We start from the raw sequence: 22047 nt of genomic DNA, 5'->3' as shown, positions 1-22047 counted from the left end.
AATAATGGCTGAAGCCATTATCATGCTTCTCATAACACATGTGGTTCTGTTTATTGTATGCTATTGTAGACATTGACACATGTATTATGTTAGAACAGACTTTATTTTTAATACATAACAAAATCAATGTCCACAACTGTAGCTAAATATAACCTCCTAAATATAACCTCCTCTGCCAAGTCAGTTAGTTTCCAATATTTAAGTGTAGGCCTATCATCGCACCTGGAAAACAAAAGCCTTGTCTTCGAGCCTCATGCTCTCAAAAGTGGGGCTAAACCTTTTAAAATTAAAGTGTGTGTGCGTTTGTGTGCGTGCGTGTGCGTTCGGTCTAAAAGCCTTGTCTTTGAGCCTCTTGCTCTCAAAAATGGGGCTAAACCTTTTAAAGTTGAAAATCATATGAAACTGTGTCTTGTAAACAAGACTAGAATCTGTAAAGCAGGTTGATGGTGGCACTAGAGAAAACGCTGTTCGATGGGGTCACTCTATCGTCCTATAGCCCAGTGGACTTGCTTGACTTTTGATTCTGGTAACTGAGAAGAATTACTATTTTAATTTTTATTTTCAGATCTGGAATTTGAAAACTTAATTGCAGGTTTAGAGAGGCTTATTGTATGTGTAGCAGCTGGTGCTCATTAAAAGAAATGCAATCTGCTCAGAAAATGCCAGTTATCTGTCCACTAGAACACAAACATCAAACAACCTCCTAGATTTTATTCTTACTAAAACATAATTTGATCTTTTCTTCAGGGCCTTTGTTCCACTTGAACCTACGTCAAATCAGAACTCCACTCAATGGGACAAAGTACAAGAGATGTTTGAAGAGCTTGGGAGTGGCCGTGAGTATACCTCCTTCATTGGTTTATTTTAATCATGTACGCTTTTAGCAGTCATTGATGCTGTGCAATATGACTATACAAAATGGGTTTGGCGATATACTTCAAATCAATAGTAGGAGGGGTTAGAGCGACCGCTTGAGAACCGGACGGTTCCCAGTTCAATCCCAGGCTCCCCCAGAGTTGGTGTCAAAGTGTCCTTGAGCATGTCGCTGAACCCCTAATTTCTGCCGATGAGCAGGTTGTTGCCTTGCATGTTTTCCTCCACCATCGGTGTATGAATGTGTGTGTGAATGTAATGCACAATCTCTGTAAAGTGCCTTGGATAGTGTGTAACAATTTGCGGGATTTTGGGACAGAATCTGGAGGAGTAATATAAAAAAATGTGTTTTTCAAAAGTCAGCCTACTGGTGGCGCTATAACAGGCCGTTCTGGAAAATGTGGGGCAGAGGTTCATCGTTGGCATCCAGGGAGTGTGTGTGCAAAATTTTGCATCGACCGGTGCAAAACATACTCTCTCCCCATGCCTTCGGCCTGGTGGAGACAATTACACCCATAGGAGGCCGAAGAGGTGTGGAGAGGACACGTTTAGGGTGCTCAGACTTACGCAGATCTCCCGGTTTTGGGCGGAAAAGGATGGCGGGGGTTTTCAGAGTAAAATCTCCCTCGTCTGCTTGACACTCTAGCGCCTTTATTCTAAAAAACTCTGGCGGCACCAGATGTGTTAGCTTTCTTGTGACCACCGCAACGATTTCTGGTGCGTTACCAGCTTAAATCAACATTGTAGAATAGGTGGTCGCACACCAAGAATATACTTTCAAAAGGCTTATTCTCTACATCACAGGACAAACGTTTCGGCTATCCAGCCTTCATCAGTGTGGACCAGAAGTCTTAAAATGTATACAATTATTTAAATTTATTTTATTTAAAACAATCTTTTGAAATCTTCTTTTAAATGGAGGAAAATATTTTTTACTCAAGTCATGGCCCATACAAATTGGTCCGTGACCCACAAACAGGTCCCCAGACCCAGTGTTTTGGACTCAGTGCGGTATTGAGTAATGCATCCTAGTTCATAAGACCAGAGCTGTTGGGGACATCGTGATGGATGCTACCAGCGCATGCGGTAAAGACTAGGCCACGTTGACTTAGCATTGAGCTGATATGATCACTTGTCATTGTCAACCCGGCTTAATTGGGAAATATATGGTCGCATTGAATTTCGCACAGCTAGTTTTTATTATGGGGGTCAATGGGGAAATTAGCCGTTGTGATCCTCGCAGAAGGTGCTCCGTTGATATTTGAACGTAGGCATGGGAGCAGCGTGGTGATTTATTTTCTTTGAACTCTCAGAAGCTGGCCTTGAAAAGCCCTGTGAACATGAACAATATGTTTCCTTTCCCCCATACAGTATGTGTTGCCTTTAACCACTCTCACCCTGCTGGCCCTATTTTTCAGTATGCCATTGTGGGTCAGAATGAGCGAACAATGTTTTTTCTATAAGAACACACCACATCATGTTGTGATGCATATTTGGGAAATTCTGGGCTGATACCCACCGTTAAATGTGGCCTTTGTTTTTGTTGTTCATTCTTTCTTTTAGAGGCAGGGAAAAAAATAAGACATCTTTCAGCAATTCATCACATTATCTTTTGATGAGTACGATTTCAATCACAGAGATTAGACTCATGAACACTTTTGACAATGGATTAATGCAACATGATAAGCATCGGCGACTGGCATCGATGAGTCATTATTATTTGCTGATGCACCGGTGGCAGTCAGTCACCAAGGTTGAGTATCGGCCGATGTTGTGAATTAACCGGTGCATCCCTAATATTTGATGGAGCATCGTCCACGTCCACTTACTGTACGTTCAAGAGGGCATAGAGCCAGTCATACTGTACGTTGACTCCCACAATGTTCTGGCCTCATGCCATGCGGGGGATCATGGGAGGAAGTCGACCCATCTGCCAGTCTTTGACTGTGCCGGACCCCTGGCTGCACCCCTCATCCCAGCCTTCCTCCTCCGTTGGCACATCGGCGTGGGGGTTACTGAGCTGCTGCTGAGGAGGAAATGTGAGGATGATCCCTTTTCTTCCCTCCAGATGGGAGGTTAATTGAGCAAAGGGAAGCCATTCTCGCTAAGTAAGCTTCCTGACCCCATGCGCCGCAACTGCTCATTTAGGCCACTGCATCTTAAATGGGGTGCCTATTACATCTTTCACAGTGCTCCAATAACGCCTGGATGCTCTCAAGATCACTCTGGCTATTAAAGGTGTTCCAGATGGAAGCATCGAATCCATTCTCTAGAGAGAATATGCAATTGTACCTTATTGCCAGTAGCTTGCAGACATTTTTTTTTGTTTTTTTTATGAATTTCTGACTTGCTTTACTGAAATGGGGCATGGGGTTTTTGGTTGGATTGCAATTACGTAGTCTTGCGGACGGTGGAGGTCACCAATAGAGCTGCTTTTTGGCCTACATAGCACCTTCTGTATGTGGAATAAATACAACTCAATTAAAGGTGAATCCTTTTCTATATTGCTATGGACAGACAAACGTGCCATTAGACATCTTGGTGACTGGCTTAATGTTTCTACCATTACTAAGCCAGCTGGGTCAGCAAAAGCTCAATTGAGTGGTGATAATGAGCACGTCCTTGGCTTGGTGTGATGTGTTGGTGTGTCTCAACACAACCCCGTATGACAGCCCTCCCACACCTCTGCCGTCAATAACAATATCTGCGGCAACTCAAGCAATGTAGGGTCAGGCTTGTTTTGCACCGGCATCGACTCACAGGGACGTGTCGTGTTTGCTACAGGAGATTCAAAGGGATTTGTCACACGAGTAGCAAGCAGAAACTTGTTGGGAGTGCAGCATCTTATTGCGCGTGTGTGTCGATGTGTGTGTGCGCCTCAGATTCCCATAAGGTGATGTGACTTTAGCTGTCACAACACCAGGTTTACGGTTTATATAAGAGTGGGTGAAATTATTTGTAGTACAAGCTCGCAACATATGCGGTTTCAAGGAAGGGGTGAAGAATAAAAAAGGGAGGGGGAGAAGATCTGCTTTATCAATTTTCCATTTACTGTCAAATATACAATTACAAATACAAAGTGCATTGTTAAATAGCAATAAAATGAGGCAGTTAAAATGCAGGCAGACATAGAATCACAGTATCTTGTGCACGGTTAGAATTGCAATGAAATTGAGGGTACGGTATGTGTATTTAGTCTATTGCATTTCTGAATCTAATTCAACTATCACTGCAGTCAGAGACGGTACCTTGAGCTTAATTCTTCCATCTACTGCACTATACCAATAGAGAAAAGAGGAATGCTCTCTCTGACTCTCTCTCTCCCCAAGCCTCTTAGCCCACATGACAGAAAGGCTTCTGAAATCCACAGTAATCCAATGATAGCCTTGAGTTATTCTGTGGCTGGCTGTAAGAGAGAGCCACTGTCCTTGGAGGGGCTCTCAGAACTGTCACAGTTCTCGTGGCGTGCCGGACTCTCAGGGCTCTGACGATACATCAGACTTTTTAATAATGAATATGAGGACCACGTTTTCTTGTTCTTCTTTACTTTCAGATAATCATACATGTTAGAAAGTCCTTTGTTACTGGCGACTGCATGATGTTGGGTGATGGCACTGAGACCCCTTTTCCACCGGTTGGTTCCCAATGGGAACCGGTTCAGTTCTTTTTGGTTCTTAGTCCATGAGCCAGAGCTCCAAAATTGGTGGGAAAACTAGACCTATATTACATTGTTTATAGGTTCAATACAAGTAAATTAATACATGATAACCCTTCCACAGTAGTAGCTTTTTCCTATTTTCGATTATTTTTCATAATTTCCTACATAATGCCTCATTTGCATATTAAAAAATGTAAAATGTGTAATACAATAATAGATCATTGTCTTCGTGTAAGTACTCAATTGGGGAAGTTTATGGTGATACAAATCTAATATAGGTATGGTTCTGCACATACAATTCATAATTAAAGTTCTAAATTTGGAGCTCTGGCTCATGGACTAAAAACCAAAAAGAACTGAACCGGTTCCCATTGGGAACCAACCGGTGGAAAAGGGGCCTGAGTGATATCTAACTAATTTCAGAGTTCCCATACCGGGGTATGGGAACTCCTGCTTAACTCCTGCAGCACTTCACACCCTTCAAGCTACCGCTCCTATTTTGGGGTTTGCCATTATAGGCGAGAATTGGGCGAACACAGAGGATCTATGAGCTTGTAGATCTATTTTTCACTATTCGTTGTACAATGGGGCTTTATCTCAGTGTTTGTTTTGGTGCGTTTGAGCCACAGACCATCAATTGATGCCCCTCAGACCTTTTAGCCTCTCAGACCCAAGACTCTATTTTCTTATCGTTGGATTAGATTCTGTCCACAATTCCATGCTGTATTGATGTGGTACCATAGGAGAGAAAACAGGCAAACTTTGATCAAAATAACAAGTCTTCGACATTGTCCAATTGTTTAGACTTCTTGTATATTCAGTAATGCAGATAATGATATTTAACAATAATGTAACTCTTGAAAGCATACAATGTTCATTTTGCACTAAAGAGTTAAAGATCTAATAAGGGTCCATTTGGTTACCAACTCTCCATCAGCTGGGGACCACTGGTTTATATGGTGCTTTTTACACCCAGAGGTCCTACTTGCTCAAACTGTCGAGGATGCTACTATCGGGCTATCACTAAAAGATTTGTGTAATTAGCATTTTAATTGAAAACTGTTATGGGATCAGACACTTGTATTACTCTATTTGACATGCAGTAGACGAGCCAGCCATTGTTAATCGTGACAGACTAATTAAAATATTTGTTAAGTTTGCTCAGCAAATCTCCTTGACCCCGTTTTAACATTCACATGAAAACTACTGAAATTTACAATTCAGGCATTTAGCAGATGCTCTTATCCTTTTTCTATCTAAATAACCCCACGTTATGTGAACAAGAAACAGACATACATCTGCATAATATAACCCTATAAGGAATGAAGTGCTAGGGCAAGGCTGTGTAAGCATTACAAGTGTTTGACTCGGTTCCACATATAAATATTGTTAAAATAGTCGAGTCGAACAACGCCATTAGCCTCACTCTTATGTAACACTTTGGCCAATTGGGTAGGCCAAAGACCTTCTTGACTTGTCGAGTCAACTCAATTTTATTCATAAAGCACATTTAACAACAGCCAATGGCCGACCAAAGGGCTGTACACCAAAAGCATCATATATCACACACATCAACAAGAACACAAAAAGAAAGTACAAACAAATAAAGCCATCAGGTAAACCATTAAACAGTGTCCAGTCAATTCTCCAGGTAAGGTTTAAAAGGCCTGGGAGAACAGGTGTGTTTCAGTCTGCTTTTAAAAGTGTCCAATGAGGGTGCAGTCCAGACCTAATAGTTAAGGGTAGGTTGTTCCACAGATGTGTCCAATGAGGGTGCAGTCCAGACCTAATAGTTAAGGGTATGTTGTTCCACAGATTTGGAGCGGTGACCGAAAAGGCTCGGTCACCTTCTACCTTTAGCTTAGTACGTGGAACCTTGAGACCTTAAAAATTGATTCTTAATTTGACTGGAAGTCAGTGGAGGGAGGCCATGACAGGAGTAATGTGCTCCCACCTTCTGGTCCCTGTCAGGAGTCTAGCTGCAGCGTTCTGGACAAGCTGCAGTCTAGAGAGAAGCATTAGAAATTCCGGAGTATTGTGAATAACAATTATCTAAGCAGGAAGAGATGAGGGCATGAATTGCTTGACAAGGTCATGGGTTGAGAGAAAACATTTTATTTTACTGTCTTGTCTTAATTGAAAGAAGGCTCCTTTGACAACAGTATTGATTTGCTTGTCAAATGCGAGGGCAGAGTCCAGGAATAAGCCACTGTTTTTCACGTGAAACACACGTTTGTTTGTCAGTGGGCCAATGGAGGTGGTGATATTCTGTGTAAAGTGTGGGGAGCCAAAGAATATGATTTTTTTTTTATGTTTCAGACTGCGGCAGTTACTGGGGAGTGAGTCTGAATGCAGTCCTGGCTTTTAACTGTTACAGCCAGGGCAGGAATTTCACGGCGGCCACGGCGGCCATGGCCGTCGTTGCCCCTCTCTTTGGCCGTGTGCCCCTCGAAAAAGTATATGCCCATACGGCCACAGTGGCCGTGGTGCCCCGCTCGGCGCCCACATAAATTCATTTTACCGTTTTTCCTCTGCGCAATTTTCCAGTCATTACGGTAACCAATGTTCCCCTCACGTCCCACGCAGAACAAATCTGTGTTGTAGTTGTGTTGCCATTTGTAAAGTGGTTTGATTCTTTTGCGGTACTTTGCCTTAATAACTACCCCCGCTGCCGCTGGTCGTCATGACGCGCGCGTGCACACACACACACACACACACACACACACACACACACACACACACACGCCTCCTCCTCCTCCGCGCCACACATACACGCACTGACAGAGTAAACAGAGGGCATTTAGCCCACACGCTGCCTACTAGTGTAGCTAATCTAGCTATCCGGTCAAACTGCAACTATCACTCAAAACAAAATGTTTTCTACAGTTGCGACAGTGTGGCGGTCCTACGTCACATGCATTAACGTTGGTCGCTGGTCGGACATGGTCCATGGTCTTTTTTGTCTAATGCGAAACAGCGTGGCTGTCCATACAAGGAGGAGAGATGATCTACCGTATCTATCTAGCCCACTAAAACAAACATAAATGTACTTTTGCGTCGCATTATGGATAGCGACAGAAAGACACCATGGATATAATTAAACAATTGTTCCCCTGTGCACAGCACACACTGTCTCCAGGTAAGAACACAAAACTGATTTGAAGCTGCACTTTCACTTTGTGTTGACTTACTGCAGAGTCCTCAGTCCTGCAGCCCCACAATGGAGAAATTATCTTATCTGTCACTAACCTCTCTACAATGCCATGTTATTCAATATATTAGTTTAGCACAAAATATAGGCTTTTCTAAACCAAGCCCTTATTCAAAAGTTATGTAGGCTGTCATTGTATTTTATGTGAATTAACTCACAGTTTAACCCAATGATCCTCAGCCATTTAAATTTCAAGGACCCCCAAATTAAATGTATATTAATTAGCCTAGGCGGGTGACAGCCTGACAGGGTCCTAGGCCATTTCATTATGATTTTCATCTCTGGACTGGGTCCCCAAAACATGTTTACAATATTTGACAACAGTAGCTACTTATATTTTGTTATTTAAAGCTGTGATTATTTATTTAAGGAGCACTGTTCTGAACCAATGTTCATCGGAAAATCATTTTTTAATTGATGGCCTTCATGCCCTGGCACTTGGCCTTGTGCCCTCAAAAAGTTGACCACACTAAAGGCCAAGTGGCCTTGCCCCTAAAAGGATGAAATTCCAGGCCTGGTTACAGCAGTGAAATCCTGAAATGCCTGGTTAGTTAGAAGGTAGTGTAAGTGATATGTTTTGGTTGAAACAAAACATTTTTGGTTAAAAGATTAAATTACTATATTATTCTGATAGTAATCATTGCTATAGAGTGTTTGTTCGGTAACAGGGTCTGGCTCTCCAGCTCTTTGATAAACAGAAAATACATGTTCAGGTTCAGCCTAGGTGACAAAATGTCAGCCAATCAGGAGAGAGTAGCTATTCTTGAGCTTCATTTGTATAGTATTCCGATTCCAAATGTGTCTGCTCATTTATGGGGTGTTCAAATAAGCCTGAGTAGACGATAAAATGACCAAAAGTTTTTTGAAAGTGAAATATCCCTTTTAAGTTCAGTATTTAAGTAAATGTAGTTACTGTCCACCACTGGAAGACTGCACACTTAGCACTTACTGATAGCTAAAGATTGGACAGGGAGGCCATAAAGTTATTAGACTCTTTTTCTTGCCAACTCTTTTTTAAACGATGTAATATTTAACATGTTCAATATTTGATGTTTCTCAGTCGGTGTTCACCATTAGCTTGTAGGAGTTCATTTTGAACATTTTCCATGGAAATGTAGTATAGCTGGCGCTGCATGGGTCTGTATTTAATGATGTCCATCAGGAATCGGATGCTCTTTGGGGAGGATTAGATCATGATCAGTGGAAGAGTTTAATCCATTTAGACCGGAGGACGCATCTCTGTCACCATATTGCTTTTAACCACTTTAACCATTATTTTAGACTTTAGCTGTGGAAAAATAGCAGATCAACAAGCTTGTAGATCTGCTATTTTTTTTTTTATCGTGGAAATGTGGCGCAAATCTTTGAATACATATTCTTTCACAGCGATCGTTTTAACTCTATTTTTGCTTGTGAGGGGTCCCTGGAACAACATATTTTGAGATGGGGGTCGGCAGCCAAATATATATATAATTTTGGGGCTCCTTGACATGAAAAAAGTTTGAGAACCACTTACATAGAAACGTAGGTTTTTCAGAAAACTGTCATGATTTAGAAGACCTTCTGTAGAATCTGGTCTCAGGTTTAAATGGGCTAAGTTCGTTATTTAAGTCTGATCCCTTCATCAGGGGACATTGTGTAGGCTCGTTGAGTTGAAACGCGGGTCACCTTGTGTTTTTTAATAGTTTTTGCCAAGCCATGCAAAAATATAGCCTTGTATTTTTCAAACAAAACAGTCTGCCATATATCCTTTATTTAACCATCTGAAGTACTCGGCATATGCTTTTCTACAAAGGGAAGGAACTCTTCTATTGGTTCTGGTAATTCAGCATTTCTTAATTCTAAATAAATAATTCACTTGTCTTTTAATGTTCTTTTCATCGTAGTTAAGTGTATAGTCGATCTTACGTCAGCATATGCATACTGTAAAATGCCTTTCTCACTTTTGACTGACTTTAACATTTAGTTTTTGGTATAAATCTTATATAAAGCTTAACTCACTCAGACGATTGTTTTGACAAGGAGAAGTTTTTTCTTTTCTTTTTTTATCCCACAGAGCAGCTCTGATAGCTCCACTCCTAGCGTACCAACCATAACATGACCATTTAACAAGATAATTACTGACATTTTCACTCAGCTACTGTACATGCTGCATGTACATGAGGGAATGCATTCAAGAGTTATAATATCAGTGCTGTAGACTCATATAGAGTTTTATATTGTGGGGGTCGTGCTCTAATTCCTGCTCTCTGGATACATTGAAAAGTGACAAAAAACAATATATGTGTCCCGTTGACCCGACGGATTATAGATGCGTTTTTGAGCCCATACTTCTCAATGGAATCATTTGGTTATCTTCATCGTGGCAGAACACCCTACAGGATTAACAGAGATTTCCTCTCATTCCCAACACCTTTCAAACAGTCTCCGGTGTTGCTGCTTCTTCTTCTCGGTAGCACTTAGTTCTTCCTGGGATCTTCCTGTAGTGAGCTTTATGTGTCACCATAGCAGAGAGAGAGAGAGAGAGAGGAGAGGAGAGGAGAGGAGAGGAGAGGAGAGGAGAGGAGAGGAGAGGAGAGGAGAGGGAGAGAGAGAGAGCTTTAATAAACACCTTTCTCTCTTCTGTGTGTGTGCAAGTCCAGTCTCCTCACTGTCCACAAGCCCTGAAGGCCTATATGCACGGTGAGATAACAGACCTCCTCATTCCGTGGCTGAGCAGATGTGGAGCACCACCGATAATAGACAATATTCTCTCTCCGACGACGTCTAATCCCCGGAAAATCTGCTCAAGGAAGCAACAAACATCCATCCCCCGTCTTTCATAAACAGAATGCTCTCCATGCAGAACACAAAGCCATTGTCTTCCTTACCAAGCTCACCACTTAACAATAGCAGCAAGATCACAATTTTCACAAAGAAATACCCGAGGATAGGAGATGCCTATTCAAATGTTAATGCTCATCCAAGTTGTCACGCTTCAAAGTTTTTGTTTTCTTTTTGTTTTTCCACTACCGCACAATAGATGGTAGGTATACGAATTCATCAACGTTCCCACTCCACCCGGGCCCTGTCCTGCTGCTTTTGAAATGAGAGTGATAAATGGTACCGAAGGATTATGCTTTACCCGCCGCGATCAGTCAAGTTCGTACTTCATATTCAAATGTCACTCCCAAGGAGAAGGGTTTTGCGTTTGAAGCGGTTTGCTTTGCCATGCGAGCAGATAGCTGCCCGTGGCGTGCCCGCGCCGACAGGTGGGCCGAGTACCCACTAAGCCGCGTGTGGGGTAAACCGCGAACGGGGACTGTGTGTGGTGTTCACGTGGCACCTTATGACAGCTGGGATCCTGACAGGGGAGAGGGGGACGATCAGTCTCTTCATCAATCCCTGTCTTCTGGCACCCGTTCTGACAGCTGGCGTGGCACCCACTGTTGCCCTCGCTTGACGGGTGGTCCCCCTCTCTCTGTCTCAATCAGAGGTGACACGCATCAAGTCAACCCTACGGTGCAAAGGACCAGATGTTAATAAAACTGTGCCCATGTTCAGAATGCGCTTCAGGAGTCAGGATGCAGTTAATTGTTAGGGAATGGTTTTGATTTCGATGACTAAAAACTATTGACGAAATATGTTCGTCGATTACCTTTTATACCTGACGAAAGGCAAATAAAAACTAAGCTATGATCACTAAATATACTGGCAATTTCGTCAACAATTTAAAAACGACACTAAAATGTTGCGTATTGCATGCTGAAAATAGCTGATCTACAAGCTCGCAATGTGGCGTGCTCAGCCGTGCTGTGACGCGTTGTGAGCTTAGGCTATTTTTTTAGCATGCAACCAAGTGTAAATTAAACCATTAATACGCCATCAAGGCCTGCCAGAATACATGTTAGTCGTCTAAATCAACTGTAGACTACCAGTAAGACGCCCTGAGGGCGAGAAGCAACCTCTCCCTAAAGGCAGAGGTGGATGCATCCACATGCATCCACATCCCGGCAGACTGCTGCGGCGGGTCAGATCAACATACTGTATGGAATTAATTCTGTACTGGCCATATATGGAGCGTGAGTCTTGAGTTGAGTGTACAGGGTTCGATGAGGTCAGATCAACATATGGAATGTCAGAACAGGAAGGACGGGTGGGAGGGGATCATTATGGAATGTCAGAAAAGGTCAGCTCCATATATGGAGATCTAAGGGTTTGAGGTCAGATGTATAGTTGCTGGCTGGCCCCATATGCGGATCTAGGTGATGATCCAGTATTCTCCATGTATGGTTATCCAGGGTTAGATGAGGTCAGTGTCGTGTTCTTCATATATGGAGGCATACCGTGTCAAGAGGAGTGATGTCACGAGGTGTGACCATATATGGTGGTGTGATGTCACGAGGCGTGACCATATATGGTGGCGTGATGTCACAAGGTGTGACCATACTGTATATGGTGGGTTGATGTCACGAGGTGTGACCATATATGGTGGCGGGATGTCACGAGGCGTGACCATATACTGTATGGAGGTGTGATGTCATAAGGCGTGACAGAGGCGTGACCACATATGGAGTTGTGGGTGACTAATGGACGGACGGACGGACGGACGGACGGGCGGGAGATTCAGGTTTTCATAGTAAATGCGACCTACGGTCACAATAAATCGTATGATCTTATGATCAACTAAAACTTCACTAAAACGTAAACATTTTATTTTGAATTTTATTCAAAAGACTATGACTAAATCTAAATCAAACTTCAAATGTGGTTAGAACGGTGCTGAAGGGTTTGATTGATCACATTTATCCCAGCCTCACAACTCTCATGGAAATGATGGAATTGAGTGGAAATGTGACTTGAAAACGAGAGACGCTTTGATTGTACGTCATGATCAGCTATAGCAAGCTAATGCTAACATTATTATTTCTCTAACATGGCCCGACATTATGCTTGAATAATTGCATGATACCTAGTAAACCATTTCAATTTCTCCTGGTCAATGTCATGGTTATTTTGTCTAATGAGTACACTATGTGTTGCTACAGAGAATTAAATGTAAGCGCTGATGGAAAAGCAACCTTGTGTGTGTATAATGAAAACCCACTTACATTATCTCTCAAGCATTGGAAAATGCAAAGACTTGGAAATATGAAAAAGCTATGTCAACAATAACCGTGTATAAAAGTGGACATTTTATGCAGTTTTTCATAAAAACATTGTATTTGTTCAAGGATTTCTTTTTTATTTCTTTTTTGCTTAAAACAATCTGTTAAAGCACTTTCATTTTTGTTCTCTTTCCATGTTTTGAACCCGGCGACATTTTCATACCAAGCAAGACCCATTATTTATTCGACATTTGAGCCACAGACCACCATTTGATGAGATTTAGCCATGCAGACCCAAAACGAAATAATATTTTGTTGTCATTGGATAACAAAGTCCATGCTCTATTGATGTGGTACCCTAGGAGAGATAACAGGCAGACGTTGATCAGAGTAACACTTATTTTACATTCTCTATTTGTGTAGACATCTTGTAAATTAAGTAATGCAGATGTTTAAGAATAATGTAACTTGAGCGTCCTCTGGACCACTTTGTGGTCCCCCGGACCACTGGTTGAGAAGCACTGAGCTACTGTACAGTGATAGATGAGCTGCTCTGCCCTGCCGGGGGAGCTGTTGAGTGGAGTTTGTTCCGTCAGTCAAACTCTGTTAGGGTCACGCACACGTTGTGAGCACTGCCTGCTGCTTTGAGACAAGACTCCATTACAGTGTACCTGCGTTAATTTTGACAGCAAATTTAGTTTTAGTCATAGTTTTTCGAATAAAATGTAATTTAATTTAGTCATATTTTAGTCACCTGCGTCCGGTTGAGAAATGACAGAGTTACCATGTGGGGGTCCCCAGGGGGTCCCTGTACTGTACTGTACTGTACTGTACTGTACTGTACTGTACTGTACTGTACTGATACACCTGAGATCATCATACCGGTATATACAGTCAACACCTTAAGGGCCCGGTGTTATTTAATCCATTAATAAAATAATCGTCGTTTATAGCGCCCGGAGCACTTTTACCGACGGACCGGATGTTGTTGTGAATGTGTGTGTAGCATCTAACAATAGCCACAACACTATCGATGCGATCGACAACAACGGGAGGTAAGATACATTCTATCGAGACTAGCGACTATACAGCGGGGGCCCGTCAAACACAACCTTTTTTTATAATTAGACGGGATGATTGCGAGTTATTAACGTTTTAAGATTTTTCGGCTAAACAGGTGTGTGTTAGGCTGCACAACAGTGACACTTGGTTTTGAAAACCAACCAAATGCAATTTCCGTGCTCAGACACAGGTAGCCAGCCAGCCAGCCACACAGCCAGCCACCCAGGCACACACAAAGCTACTTAAGGAAGTGGTTGCACCACTTAAAAATTAATAAGAAATTAGATGTAATTTGATGTTACTGGTCCCTTAAAAAACGTGTTCATTTTTAACTTCAGAATTGTTTCAAAGGCAGTCATTCAGTGTAGGTATTTATTTGGAGAAGAGAGAGAGATAGAAAAAAATGCATTTCTCCTTTTTTCTTTTTCTCACCGTCAAATATTTGCTCTCAGGGTAAATGTGTCCGTGACCTTTAAATGACAGCCCCGGCAGCAGAATATGTGGAACAATGGGAAAAAGAAAATAATCTGAAACAACCGCTCACTGAAAATATCCCCAAAGTGCACATACATCATTTGAGGTACAAAAAAAAAGAAAGAAAAAAAAGCAGGCTCTTAGCGTTTGGCACACTGCATCATTCGGAGTGGACCGGTGTTCTTTCTTTGTCAGAGGGCAGATTTCAAACTCTAATGGCTTCTCTCTCTCTCTCCCTCCCCCTCTTTCTCTCCCTACCTGCAGATGGCCTACCTGCTTTATCTTTCACCATCAGCTCCCTGACCTTGATTGGCATGCTGGCAGTGATCACTTACACGGTGAGTAGGGGACCCGACCCGAGAAGGGTGTCTGTCTGATGTCACCTCTCGGTGCTTGAGAGGGCTATAACGGGCCATAAAATATCACTCTCCCCTTTCAACGGGATGATTTCCAAAAATGTTGCTAGCCCAGTGACTTAATGGGACATGGCCTGTTCCGTTCACCCGTGGAGTACATTTAAAACTTTGGTAACATCCTTCAAAAAAAAAGTATTCTTTTTGTGTTTTTGCAAGGTTTTGTCATTTTGTGTTGACTATATGACAAACTGTCTTTCATGGCATGACGTTGTTGTTTTTTTGCTTCACATTAGTCCATCTTGTTAACGCTTTTGTGCACAAATAGTTTGACATCATTTTAGAATGCGTGCTGCTGCAGACGACTTGTCATTCGCTATTTGCAATGCTGTGTGAATGTAAATGTAATGTTTTGGCATTCAATCACTCAGATTGTTCAGACTGTTCTCTGCCAGAGACTATCACAGGATATGTGCTCCATTCTCCATCACACTTATCTGCTGTCTATTTATATATATATATATTTCTTCCAGGCATTAATATATGCCTGCGTTTTGATTCTCTCAGCACTCTGACGTCTATATTTCCACTTTCTTTCCCCCCCAAGATATGAAAGATTGACTATCCCGTAACACTTGTTAATGTTGTCCATTTTTCACAGTCATTATGATGGTAACTAGACTGTGAACATTCCCTGGGAGGTTGGCTGATGGCTGTGCTGTCGATACAGAAAAGCTGCCAGAGCTCTGTGGGTAAAAAGGGAATAATGCGCAGGTATCCGCTCAGTGTCCCAGAGTGACAGTGAGCCAATGCCCATCTCTGGATTCCCGTTGAGCTCCGAAACTATCTATCTTCCAATGCACGCAACACATGGAGCGCAGAAGCCTCAATAAATAATACAAAGTTATAGTAAGCTGTACAACCATGTCTTCCTTTAGGAACTCCAATCCCTCTCAGCTGGGATTTACGCACTGCTTTCTGTCTTTGCTTTTTCACTTTCTTTTTTTTAAGAGCGGATATTTACCCAGAAAGTGTTGATTGAGGGTTGGAAATGTGCTCGGCTTTGCCTTGACCCCATGTTGTTCCAGGCTCGATGAGCCACCCTGTGGAAATCACAACTCCTAGTGTGCCTTTCGTTCTTTGTTTTGATCCAAAGTCAATCAAAGAAATGAGCCCCCTGGAACAAAACAGCTGGGGCTTCCCGCCCTCTACAATGTGTCTCCCTCTCCCCCCTCCCCCCCCCCCTCTCTCTCTCTCTCTCTCTCTCTCTCTCTCTCTCTCTCTCTCTCTCTCTCTCTCTCTCTCTCTCTCTCTCTCTCTCTCTCTCTCTCTCTCTCTCTCTCCGGACATGCACATACAGTACACACAGGGTTTTCCCCACTTGTGCACACTTTTTTTTCATCTCACTCATCCTTTTCATGTACTTTCTTTGTTGCTTCGTCACAAAGCCCTTCTCGGTAGCACCCTACCCAGCCCTACCATATTTGCAACGGCCTATGGGTGATTTATCATGCTTTGCTTTGTGTTACTATTATGCATGATTAACCTAATGGAATCTAAGTGACGGGTATACCGCATGCAGCAGCAATGTTGTCCATGACTCCTGGGTTAATTTATCACTACTTTTTGTGCCTAGGTGGCCACTCACCGTTAATTCAAACAACTCTCTGGGATGTAAACTGCGTATAACACTGCAGCAGCCTAGTGCACTTTAAGTAAATGCAAGTGCAAGCTTCTGGCTTTCACTGTTCTTCTCTCCTTTGTCTCTTCTCCTCCCCCCCCCCTTTTTTTTCTAGTTTATTTTTTTGGCCAACCTGATACTTTTTTGTGGTGCGAGCAAATTAATATTCAACCACAGCAGATGCAAAACGGAGTCTTCTTCTGTGAGATTATTTTGTCCTTTTGTTAGACCTAGCACAATGTCTCTATATCTATCAATCTGTCTGAATGACAAATGAGACTTTAATTAAACCAATTTTAAATGATCTGCAACTTGTTCCAAGGTGTTCCTGTCGGTATCTACCCCAGTGGGTTTCAAGCCTTTTCGTATCAACATCCATTATTCAATCCCCATTTGAGCCACGCACCACCATTTGATGTGATAAAGCCTATCAGATCCAAAACGTAGAATATTTTGTTATCGTTGGATAAGATTTTGTCCAAGTCCAGCATTGATGCATTGATATAAGAGACCATCTCTACAATTCAATTCAATTATTAAATATTTTTTGAAACATTTTGGACCCCCAAATCAACCCATCAATTTATATATATTTTTTTTAAATGGCAGATGTCACAACTGGTTACGACGCGTTCTGAGCTTGTAGGTCGTCTATATTCAACTATCCGAAGTACAGGTATCTTTTGGCCCTTTTTTCAACGACCCGGTTGCTTATTTCTCTCACTACGTCTGGCAACACTGGCCGGCAGCCACCCACACTCTGGCTCTGTGTGCCGTTGCTGCCTGCCGCTGTGGTCGTGGCATTGTTTTTTTGTGTTTGTACTGAACATAATGGAATGTGCAGCGGTAGCTGCGTTTGGTCTGCACGTACAGTAGGCCTACTTTAAGACAAATTGCATGTGTTTTCTGAGTCAAACAAACAAAAAACACTGCCTGTGCCTGGAGTGCATTTTGGCACGATATGAAAAATATAACGGTTTACCCACATTGCAGCGTAGAGCTCAGTTGATTTTAATTGCAGTGCTAGTGACTCGGTCAATACCCACCAGCTACATGACTATATTTCATTCGTGTGTGTGTGTGTATGTGTATATTATATATATATATATATATATATATAGGGGTGTACTTGTACATCAAGCTGCCTCACGCTACAAAAACAGGAGATAGGCTCCTGCCCTATGGGCCTCATGGCTCGGCAAGGCTACTTACTTTATAAAAACACGCTGCAATCTGCTCAATCCAGGATTCAACCTTGGCCAGTGGGGAGGTTCATTGTGAGCTCCATGCGGTACTCCCTGTCAACCAGTAGGTGTCCTCCTACCTGACGGAAGGGTCTTAATGTATAGTCGGCAGACCATGTCCAACCACTCTGCTAGTGGTTATTAATGCATTAACATAATAACTACTCTCCACCACTCCATACTCGCATACTCACCACACGTGATGAGCTTGTAGATCGGCCATTTTTTGCCAAAGAGGTTTGGTGGAGGGACAAAAGAGCAGACTAAGTACAGAATGAAAGTGCACATTAACATGAATCCAACATCGTACCTCCGTACCTCCTACCTGATGGCATTAGCCTATACTCAAGGTATAGTGCAGTACATGGGAGGGGTCAGACACAATTTTCTTAACCTGCCCAATGGTGGCCTGCTCAAAGATGACCTGGGGGGTGATGGGAGGGGTAGACATACCCATGATCTTCCCTGCCATTTTGGCTAATCTAAGGATCTCAGATTTTTTACTTTACCGTTAGGTTTCCAAACCAACCGGTGATACCATACCTTACAATTGACTCTATACTAGCTCTATAAAAGATCAGCATTATGTTCCTACTTACACCAAAGAGTCTGAGCCTACAGAAAATGAAGGCGCTGGTGTGTTTTTGAACACATACTTGTCACATGGGAGTGCCAGCTCGCTGCTTTCACAGTCAATGTGCGCTCCTAGATATTTATAAGAGGTGACCTGTTTGATGTCATGCCCATGTATGGTGATCGTGGTGTGTTCACCTATAGACCTGGGATCTCCTCGGTTGTCCTTACATTAATTTGTAAGTTCTGCATTGCAGTTATAACAATCAACCAATGCGAGGAGGAGGCTGTTTTCTTTAGAGACGGGCAACAAACAGGAGGGTGTGGGGAAGGGAGTGGTGGTGCTTCTGGCCAGTGGTCAACGCTCATTCATCAGCGGGTGCTTTGACACACTCCATCTTTCTATTGGTGGTGGTGTTGTGCTAAATCTCATTGAGCCTCCTGAGTAGCATTGGTCAGCTGATAAAATGCGGTTAACTGTCTCACATGAGCTTATCTGAAAAAAGTTTGTGGCTGTTTTCAACTTTTTAAAGTTCTCTGCTCTGCCAAAACAGAGAGAAGAAAACACTCCCTGCCCCCCAAAATAAACAGCCAAGTCTCTCCCCCCCCTGCCTTTAAAGAGTGGCCACATTCTGAGCTTCTATGTAGAAAATGCAGTGGCAGTTAGGGGGCGAAAAAACAACATGCTCTCAACAAGCCCTCAGTCTTGTTCTTTTTAGTGGGGAAACATCATCATTTTTTCATGTTGCCTATGTTGTTGCACCAGTACATCTAGAACTCTAGGGATAGTTACCACATTGAAGAATGGTAATTATTATGTTAACCTTATGGACTTACTGTTTGATTCTTATTCTTCTTATCCACTTTAACCCATTATACTGTATACAGTATGTAGTTAGTTTACTGGGGTCCCCAAGGGCTCTGTACTGGTTCCTCTCCTTTTTCCCCTCTAGTTTACGCTAAATAAAAAATAAATATATAGACAATCTACTGTACAAGCTCACAATGGCCCAGAATAAGGATTCTAGGTCTCAAGTTGTTGCTCACTATTGTTTTTACTTTGTGGTTCTTCAAACTGAATTGACACAGGATTGTAGCAGACTATTATAAAGATTATTATCCTATTAACACATTTTGTGCCCAAGACGTCTGTGGACGTCCTTGGTATTACCGCACGTGCATAGCCCAAGACGTCTGTGGACGTCTTTGAAAAAAAAAAATATATATATATATATATATATATATTTTTTTTTTTTTGATTTTGGGCAGTTTTGCGTGGGCTCTCAATGTGTTAACATTACTAATCCTGCGCGTCACATTAGCTCAGGTCAGAATTGCTGTTTAGCAACAATGCTGCACACTTCGGCCACCAGGATCACACGCCACGGCCAGCCTCCCGGGACCTTGCGAAAACACACCCTCCGATCCCGCACCAATGTGCGCGGCAGACGTGCCGCGAAAACTTGCGTGTAATACACACATTTAATACATTTATCCCCAAACACACACACAGCCCCGCCATAGCCCCCGCACTGCATGTTGGGAAGGGCACAGCTTAATGTAGGGGTCACCGATTGCTGTGCAACATCCCCCTCATGTTCTCACCACGCATTGCGGCTACACCACACACACTAACCTACACACGTCTCCACCCGCAACACAGACACCTTATTGGCTAGCCCGCTCAAATGCCGCACCCCGTGACGGCACAACACAGCAACGCACAGCTGTGATTGGCCAGCCACACACATGTCATCGCCACAACCAGAGTGCACACGACAACACGCATAGTCGGATGTATAGTAACCTTGCATAAGTGTCACTGCAGTGTAGACACATGGGTTCACAGTACACTGAGGAGCGGGTGGACTTACGAGTGAGTGAGTGAGTGAGTGTGTGTGTGTGTGTGTGTGTGTGTGTGTGTGTGTGTTTTTGTGTGTGTGTGTGCACGCTGATTTCAGCATCACTAATCAAAATAATACAAAACACATAATAACCCATCCGTTGCTACGTACATGTGCAGGGCACAATACTGGGTTTAAAAACACAGCTGAAACATGAAGTGGAGTCTGTCAACTCCTACAATGTCCTTCTTCCCATATTGCGCTGCAACATAACTATAGGGCGGCGAAATTCTAGTAAAGTATAAACAAACACAAGCAGACTGCTGGGTGAGCGCTGGCGCTTTGGCATGGGAGGTCAGATCAACATATGGAATGAATTCTGTACTGGCCATAATATGGAGCGTGTCTTGAGTGTACAGGGTTTGATGAGGTCAGATCAACATATGGAATGTCAGAACAGGAAGGACAGGTGGGGTGGATCAACATATGGAAAGTCAGAACAGGTCAACTCCATATATGGAGATCCAAGGTTTTGAGGTAAGATGCAGAGTTGCTGGCCAATATTGATAACATCAGGGATCTCCATATATGGGCTTAATATTGATGACATCAGGGATCTCCCTCCCTGATGACGTCACTTGATGTCACGAGGCATTACCATATATGGAGGCGTTGGGTGACGGACTTATGGACGGACGGACAGGAAATGCATGTTTTCATAGTAAATGCGACCTGCGGCCCCAATTATAACTTCCTGATTCCTGTGTTACATGTGGCAGATATTGCACATTGCAAGTTTACTGGTCTAAAGGCAATTGTTCTATTCATTTCTTTCCCTACTTTGTCTCCATACTTCTCCAAAATGCCCACTAGTATACTTGCAAATTATACTTACAATCAAATACAGTAATGTCAGTGTCCGAATGTAAATCATATCAGTTTGTTTTTTTAGCAGAGTTCAATCTAGCGGTATTCAGGCCACATATTATAGACGTATAGATGTAAGTTGTGTGAAGTCTACAAGATGGTCACAAATTCAAGCAGGTCACCAATTTCGCCAATTTCACCATAACACAGCTGGAGTAATCGAGTGTGAGTGAGCGAGTGGCCGAGATTTGGGGTATTGGAATTTGGCTTTAGATCTCCATATATGGAGCGGACCTGTTCTGACATTCCATATATTGATCCTTCCCCATCCATCCTTCCTCTTCGATGTTTCCCTTGTGACTGATACCTGTCCATTCAAACTCTAGCCGGGCCTGCCCCAAAGTTATTAGTGCAGTCGCCGCCCGGCAGCCAGCGAAAACTAGAGTTCTCAACAGGCCCGAAAATTAAGGCCCTACCTGGGCCCTCATCAAACCCTGTACACTCAAGACACTGCCCGTGCTGCCACCCTTAGATCTCCATATATGGAGCTGACCTGTTCTGACATTCCATACAGTATCTTGATCTGACCTCATGAAAGTGCACTCAAGACGGGCTCCATATATGGCCAGTATACAGAATTAATTCCATATGTTGATCTGACCCCCCATGCCAAAGTGCCAGCGCTTGCCCAGCAGTCTCCCGGGCCGTCACCTAGGCAGATACTTCTCACCCTCAGGGCGTCTTACTGGTATATATACAGTATATATAATAGAATGAAATGTCACCTTGATTTGCAATGAAATTCACATTGTTAGTTTCACTTTGAGCAGGTGCACATTAGCTCAGTTACATGTAGGTTATTATGGAATGTTGTGCAATTTAATACATAGGACCGCGATACAAACTAGAACTGCACTCTGTCGAGTGCCTACTTGCGTGTTGCACACAAGTAGGCCATAAATGGCCTACTAGTGCGCAAGCAGAGCACGCAAGTACTGTCGACTGCTACGAACTCTCAAATCTCAGCCTCTGTAAAATATTGAAATTAACTAGAACTGCACTCTGTCGAGTGCCTACTTACATTGAAATTAAATACTAAAGGCGGGTAATAACTGGCTGT

General features: G+C 42.8%; 1 protein-coding gene across 2 annotated transcripts in view; it reads left to right on the top strand.

The window, feature by feature from the left end:
- The window catches only part of lmbrd1 (LMBR1 domain containing 1), a 125067-nt gene that overhangs the window by 43811 nt on the left and 59209 nt on the right, over nt 1-22047 (top strand). For both annotated transcript variants that reach the window (XR_013790897.1, XM_079511556.1), the window contains exons 6-7: nt 748-836; nt 14630-14703. Coding sequence is in view for 1 of the 2 variants with exons in the window: in XM_079511556.1 (XP_079367682.1) it covers nt 748-836; nt 14630-14703 (163 nt within the window). In the remaining variant the exon portion in view is untranslated. The remainder of the gene's footprint in view (nt 1-747; nt 837-14629; nt 14704-22047) is intronic.

The sequence above is a fragment of the Electrona antarctica genome, assembly GCF_951216825.1.
Source record: "Electrona antarctica genome assembly, chromosome: 10".
Taxonomy (NCBI): Eukaryota; Metazoa; Chordata; class Actinopteri; order Myctophiformes; family Myctophidae; genus Electrona; species Electrona antarctica.
The sequence above is the reverse complement of the archived record's forward strand: the minus strand, read 5'-3'. Positions and strand labels throughout refer to the sequence as shown.